The 7,557-nt window shown below is 34.2% G+C and overlaps 1 protein-coding gene and 1 pseudogene across 1 annotated transcript; both read left to right on the top strand.

The window, feature by feature from the left end:
* The first annotated feature begins 739 nt into the window (after window positions 1–739).
* LOC145100417 (uncharacterized) lies at window positions 740–2,105 on the top strand. Its single transcript, XM_079037700.1, has one exon. The coding sequence runs from the start codon at window positions 788–790 to the stop codon at window positions 2,078–2,080; it is 1,293 nt and encodes a 430-aa protein (XP_078893826.1). The 5' UTR covers window positions 740–787; the 3' UTR covers window positions 2,081–2,105.
* A 242-nt stretch (window positions 2,106–2,347) lies between these two features.
* Window positions 2,348–3,595, top strand: LOC145098958 (uncharacterized; annotated as a pseudogene).
* The last annotated feature ends 3,962 nt before the right edge of the window (window positions 3,596–7,557 follow it).

Here is a 7,557-nt window from a genome sequence, read left to right as displayed (position 1 = left end):
AGATGGTATGGAGCATTCGTTGACCTCATTTCTTTCCTCTTTCATCTCCTTCCCCACCCCTTGTTCATATCCCTCTACTTAGGAAATCACAACCATCAACCTTGAATCTTGATGAACTTAACCATGCCTTGGTGTATCTCATATTAGAATGACACATACCTGCTATTGTTTTCATCATTAGTCCGATATGGTCTTATAAGTATCTACATATATTGAAGTCTCACATTTCTTCATAATGACTCTTTCAGGAAGTAAATGAAAGACTTCACAAATATTTTACATGATATCATAATTGGCGTCTTATACCCCGTCACTTAATATTCATATATATCCTTATCGAGCCTCCATCTCTTAGGTAGGACGGAATGGTGGAAAAAGATAAAGACGGTACCGGCGGTACCGCCCAGAAACGATAACTCAACAATGGTTTCGCCGGGTTCAGTGGCTTCACATTTGAAAATTGGGTTGGTGAACCCGTTGGTAAATTTAGAAAGTAGGAATCAATGTTTTGTTTTTTTGTAGCAGCTTTCCAAAAGATTCCCTGCAAGAGAAGTAATGCATCTGTCACTCTTAAATTACATTTGAACTTTGACCTTGACTGCATTCTTTGACTACATTGATACGGGTTCCTTTTTTTTTTTTAACTTTTTTATTTTACAAGTTTATATACTCTATGGTTTTGTAGTATTTTGCCATATTATATATAGATGAATAAATAATTCATTCATTTGTAGTGTTTTTACTCTGAAAATTTTTATGTTTCATTTGATTCATTTAGTTACATTCAATGGATTCCCGAGGCAAAGCTAAACAAACCAGTTCTAGTCAAAAACACAAATCCACACAACGCGGTTCAAGTCAAGATATTCCATTTTCTTTTCAAGACTTTCAAAATCCAAACTATCAACAATACCAAAACTACCAAAGCTACCAAAACTACCAACAAAACCAAAACTATCCACAACAATATTTCCCGGTGCAACAATCTTACAACACATTTAAACTTCTAGAGGAAAATCAGAGTTATAATCCACGGAATCAGTTTTCTCAAAGGGTTCCAGAAACCCAATTCCAATCTTCTCAACCCGAGAATTTCCAGTTTCGTGATGCTCAAAATGAAGAATCTGACAGTTTTAGTGACGACCCAGCTCCCGAAAGAATCGAAGAAGAAACCAGCGAGGAGTTGCACCCTGTTGCTGAGAAAAAACACAACTATAAACTCCGCCAGAAGCGAAAGAACTGGGTGGAACGCGAAGAGTTGGCTTTGGCTAGGGCATATGTCAATGTTTCTAAAGATAAACAACGCGGAAATCAACAAAGGTTCGATGCATTTTGGGAGAGGGTTCTAGAGCATTTCAGTGTTCAAATGGGAGGTTCAGACCGGTCACGACACCAAGTAAACTCAAAATGGAAAGACCTCCAAAAGAAATGTAATGCTTTCAACTGCATCTATAACCGTAAGATGAACAGTGTGGCTAGCGGGAGATCTGAGGCTGATGTTTTACAATCTTCACTAAGTGAGTATCGGAGGACTATTAACCAGAAAGGTTTTCCTCATCAACAAGCTTGGGAGTGGTTGAAAGACAACGCAAAATGGGCATTTGTTACAAAAGTGGGTGAAGACTCCCCGCCTCCTTCTTCAAAACGAACCAAAACATCTTCATCCAACGCCTACACATCATCATCTGATCCACAATATCCTCCTATATTCTCCCCCCAACAACAACAGTCGTTTAGTGTTGAAGACTCACCGCCTCAGAGAAAAAGAAAAGGAAAGAAAGCAACATCAACATCATCAACAGAAAATGAAATGTTTGGTCTCGTCAAACAAATTGTCGGCATCAAGACTGCAACCGAAACAGAGGCAGAACAGAGACAACGGTACCGGGAACAAAAATTGCGCATTCTCGAAGCTAATGAAGAACGAAAAGCTCAATTGTTGGATCGCGAGATAGAGAACCAAGATATGGAGTATTTTCTCCGGCCGCATGATCATTTGACTGGATGTATTTTGCGCACGGTGCTTGAAAGGAAACGACAAATTGCAACTAAGTATGGTTGGGAGTTAGAGAACCCATGAAGTTCAAAATGTCGGCATCATTTGACTGGAGAATCTTTCTCTTTATTATTATGTTTTTTATTTTTATTTTTATTTTATTTTCATGTTCATTTTTATTTTATTTTTATTTTTATTTTTATTTTTATTAAGATTCTCTATATGTATCCTTGTTTCATTATCTATATATAGCTATGCTTGTTTCATTATCTATATATATGCATGTTTGTTTCATTTTCTCTCTAACTTTTCTCTTCTTTCAAAATGAATCCACACATTCGGAAAATAGTAATGGAAGTTAACGATGACAATTCATCATCTGAGGATGAACTTATCAACAATAATTTGTTACCTGTACTGTCTCGTACTGCACAACTGCTTCTTCAGAATAATGCTAGTTCAAGCAACATTCAAAGGAGAAACACAATCCACAGAGATCGTTTAGAGGCTGAACGACTGCTAATCCGACATTATTTTGCAGATGATTCAACCTATGGTCACGCGCAATTCCGCAGAAGGTTTCGTATGAGCAAAGGTTTGTTTATGCGACTTGTTGGTGACCTGGAGACGAATTATCCTTATTTTCAAACAACATGGGATGCAACAAATCAAAGGAGTTTCAGTGCGCTACAATAATGCACATCAGCAATACGTCAATTAGCGAAGGGTTATAACCCAGACTCGTTAGATGAGTATTTTAATCTGTCAGAAAGAACTTCTCGTGAAGCTCTTGAAAACTTTTGCTACGGTGTTGTCCAAATGTATAAGGCTGAATATTTACGCCGTCCAACATCCACTGACATTCAACTTTTGTATGAAGCACATGAAGCTAGACATGGATTCCCTGGAATGCTTGGTAGCATTGATTGCACACATTGGAATTGGAGGAATTGTCCAACGGAATTGAGAGGCCAATATATGAGGGGTGACCATCAGTATCCATCAATGATACTAGAAGCGGTGACATCACAAGATTTATGGTTTTGGCATGCATTCTATGGTGTAGCCAGGTCTAACAATGATTTAAACGTCCTCTACCAATCACCATTGTTTGATGAGAAATATCATGGAACAGGACTCAATTGTTCATTTTATCTGAATGGTGAACACTACAAACATGGTTACTATCTTGCAGATGGAATATATCCATCATGGGTTGTATTTGTGAAGGCATATCCATATCCAGTTACCGACAAAAAGATACGGTTCAAGGCAACACAAGAATCAGCAAGAAAGGATGTAGAACGTGCTTTTGGGGTCCTTAAAGGACGCTGGGACATATTAAAGATGCCTGCACGAGCTATGACGGTGAAGAAAACAAAAAATATAATGTACGCTTGCATTATACTACACAATATGATATTGAAAGATGAGGGTGTTGCTATATGTCCTGTGTATCAGCCCGATCCCCCCACCGACGAAGTTGATGACCAAGAAATAATACATGAATTGCGCAATGCTGAAACCCACCACCAGCTTCGATCTGATCTTACTGATCATATTGAACATGTCTACATTCCAACTCTAGATAATAACTAGTTAATTTCAATTGTCGTTTTAGGATATAAATTATGTTGTCTTTTTTTTAGTGTATTTTTTTTTTAATTATCGTGTTTTATAATTATCGTGTATTTTTTTGAAGTGTGGTTTTTAATTAAATATTATTTTAGAATTTTTTTTAAATTAGCAAAAAAAAAATCAAAAAAATGGTATGTTTTATTTTAATTTATATTTTCTAATTTACTTAAATAAAAAAGAATATTAAATGTTATTTCTAATATTATTTTAGAATTTTTTTAAATTAGCAAAAAAAATGAAAAAATAAAAGAGAATGATATGGAAAGTGGGTTGAGTGGGTTGAGAAAGATAGAATTTACATATGGTGTGGGTTGGGAAAGATAGAAGAAAAAGAAAGTAAAAAAACTGATGTGACATTGGGTTCAATGGGTTGGGAGAGAAGGACTCCTCCTCCCTTAGAGGAGTGCTAGTGTATCATATATATATATATATATATATATATATATATATATATATATATATATATATATATATATATATATATATATATATAGAGAGAGAGAGAGAGAGAGAGAGAGAGAGAGAGAGAGAGAGAGATTCCTAGAAGTGTATATATGTTGGAGTCTCATATCTCCACAGTCGTCAACAGGGTTCTTTTGAAAAGTAAAACCAATGACTCCTTATATATCTTACACTATGATGTGTGACATCAACATCAACTATTCGAGACTCACTGCACGAGTTTTGGAATCCTTGACCATCTTGACGGCTCCTCTAAACCAAATAGGCCAAAAATCATGAATAGAACAAGCTTGGCTCTCGAATCAAGCTCTTAATCTACAACATTGCTCCAAAACTTTGTTTCCAATGATCCTAAAGAAAGGCGTCTTGGCAGATTTTGTTTGAGGCATCTTCAAAAACATGAAATTGCATGAGAGACACAATATTTGGGCAACGAACTTTGCAATATGGTTCTCGATATCAATGTATAGATATTATACATATATAGGCCCATTGTTAATTTGCTTAATATTTTGAGATTTGGTCCATCCATACACGTATTTATCCTATAATTATCAATAACAAAGGATATGGAAACTCATTCCAGTTACATAAAATACATATGTTGTTTAGTGTATGACAATTATTTTCATAAATATTTAAGAGGGTTCTATGGAATTCATATGCAGATAGTTACAATTATCAAAAATTATTTACTAAACAATGTTCAATAACACGATCATAATTATAGGTACCTTTTTAGTAGCAAGTTACTATTACGATTAGAACTGACGTATTCAAGTGATATTTTATGAAATATTTTGAACTTCAAATAATTCTCTTGCTTTGACTATTCATCATATGGATGAAGAAAACCCTCCATTTTGTGGTTTTTTCGTAGCGAGGAAAGTTTTTATTTTTTTTAGATGGCAAATTTTTTTTAAAAAGACTAGCAACGAGCAAACAAAGCAAACATTACAAATAGAAATAACTAACGTCTCGTTCCCGAGTTTAACAAAAGAAAATAAGAGAATAGAAAAGAAAAATCATGAGAGAAAATAAGAGAAAGGAAAGGAAAACAAAATTTTCTTTTATGTTCCTGAATTGGAAAGAAGTGGAAGGAAAATGAATCATTTTGTTATTTCTTTCCAAACCCTCCCAAATCGGAAGGAAAGTTAGGAGGGAAAGTGATCCTCCCATTTCCCTCCACTTTCTTCAAATTCCCCCCGTTAATGAAACTCGTAAACACCAATTTCTTTTATTTTCTTCTCATTTCCATCCATTTCCTTTCCTTTCTCTTCTTAAGTTGAACTCGGGAATAGGATGTAAAGGTTATGCAACCATGAAGTAGTTTAAATTACATTTACAATTTTTATTCGAGATCCATAAAAACGTTTGGGAAATTTAACTTTCAAAGATATCCATTTTTATGGGATTTACCGTCCCAAATAATGTTTTTATTACGAATTAGTTTATAACCTGTGGGAATCACGGTTATACAATTAATTAAACTTTTATAATAAAAATTTGTAATTATTAACCAATTATTTTAAATAAGTCATTTTAAATAGATTATTAATTAAGCTATATATCAAAATTTTAAAGTTATTATAACTTCAAATTTAACATATAATTAGAAAATATAAATTCAAATTTTGAAATGAGTTGCCTAGTATATCTAAATGACATATGACATAATATTAATGAGGAGTTGTATTAAAATAACACTTGATAAAAATAGATTAAAACTATTTATTTATTAGAATAGGAATATACCAAAACATCCAAATAATAGTAAAGATGACATGATCAAACCTCTCCGTGGTTTTGGGTTAAGAAAAGCTTTATCCGACCAAGTAACAAAATATGCAACTATATTGAAAGAAATGTTGTAAATTCCCCACCATCTTCCAATTAAACCCCAATTAGAGGTCGTTTGATAGTTGTTGATTGGGTTAGAGCTGATTGGGTTAGAAACTGATTGGGTTAGAAATTCTGACTGAGTCCACATCTGACTGAGTTTATGTTGTTTGATTATTTTTCTGACTGGCTGTGCTGAGTGCTAAAAATGACCATTCTACCCTTTTGTTCTTGCAACTCAACATACGTAACTAATCACTTGTAAGATCCATGGCTAACATTTATGCACTATAGATCATTTCTATTTTCTAATGGCATGCCATGAGCAATGTGAAACATATAGATTCATTTTTATTATTAAAAGTATGATATTATTGTTCATATTTTTTAGAAGATGAAAACTAAAGGAAGTACAGAAACACATACTATTAAATGTTAATCTCGAAACCAACAAGCTTAGAAAACAACTTACAACATTGTTTGTAGTTAATGTACACAAAATCAATAAGAAAACATAAACCAATCTTCCTTTTTAAAATTAAATGCCATATCAAACAAAATATTATTACTCTTCTCTCACAACCATTCAATATCATAAAATACATAACCTAAATTGTAATAAAAAGATCACAATTTGCATAAAAAGAGTAGAGCACATCATCACGTTTATAGTACAAGACTCACATCACCGATTCTCAACAGCCTCTGGTGACCTACAGCTAAAACCAACAAAAAAAAATACATTGGCACTAAGCATGTATGTAATGGGAAGCAAATTCACATAAGATGATCAATAATAAAAACATGATGTTATATTGGACATCTGATATCAATTTAGACCCATCAAAAGCACAAAAATATGATGACTTGCCATTTACAAGAATATAATCAGAAAAGAATCTAGCAATATGAAGAACAACAAGGACCAAGGCTGTAAAATCATTATTAAGACAAAATAATTGTCAATTGTGAAAGTACCCGGGGATATTATAATGAGGGTCTGAGCAGGGGCAAATATAGACTCATTTTAATCAAAAAGTTTCATTTAAGCATTCCATCAAACACTTCATGTGCAACTAGAGTTACAAACATATTTAAAGGATTAATAATATGATGATAAACTAAAGTGATATTGGTATTTGATAAAGACTAATAAAATTGAAGAAAGGAGAAATACAACGTTAAAATTTGATAAAGCCATGGTGTTTCTATCTAACAAAAAGATACATACAAGGAAGAAAAATTGAACCAAACGTGATAGGAAAACCGAACAACAAAATAGGAAAATAGAGGTCTTTTCCTACCACGAAAAGGAGGTCGGAGCTCAGGTCGGAGGTGGGCGTAGGTCGGAGTTGGGAGGAGCTGCAGGAAGAAATTGTGTCTGGGGAAGGAGAAGAAGAAACTGCATCACATGTTAGGATAATGAGAAGGGCGCCCTCAGTGATGGTGCTGGTTGTAGCAGCGTCTGTGTAAAGGAGGGCAATCAAAGAAAAAGTCTCAGTCAACTCATATTTTTTTCAGGACCGAGTAAGGAGCTGGGTCAGCTCTTGCTGACCGAGGCAGTCAATTTCGGGATCTATCAAATGGTCTGACCGGACCGAGTCAGCCGAAATTTGCTGACT

Source organism: Lactuca serriola, chromosome 4 (assembly GCF_051521515.1).
Source record: "Lactuca serriola cultivar US96UC23 chromosome 4, Lser_US96UC23_V15, whole genome shotgun sequence".
Taxonomy (NCBI): Eukaryota; Viridiplantae; Streptophyta; class Magnoliopsida; order Asterales; family Asteraceae; genus Lactuca; species Lactuca serriola.
Note: the sequence above shows the minus strand (reverse complement) of the source record. Positions and strands in the feature narration are given on the sequence as shown.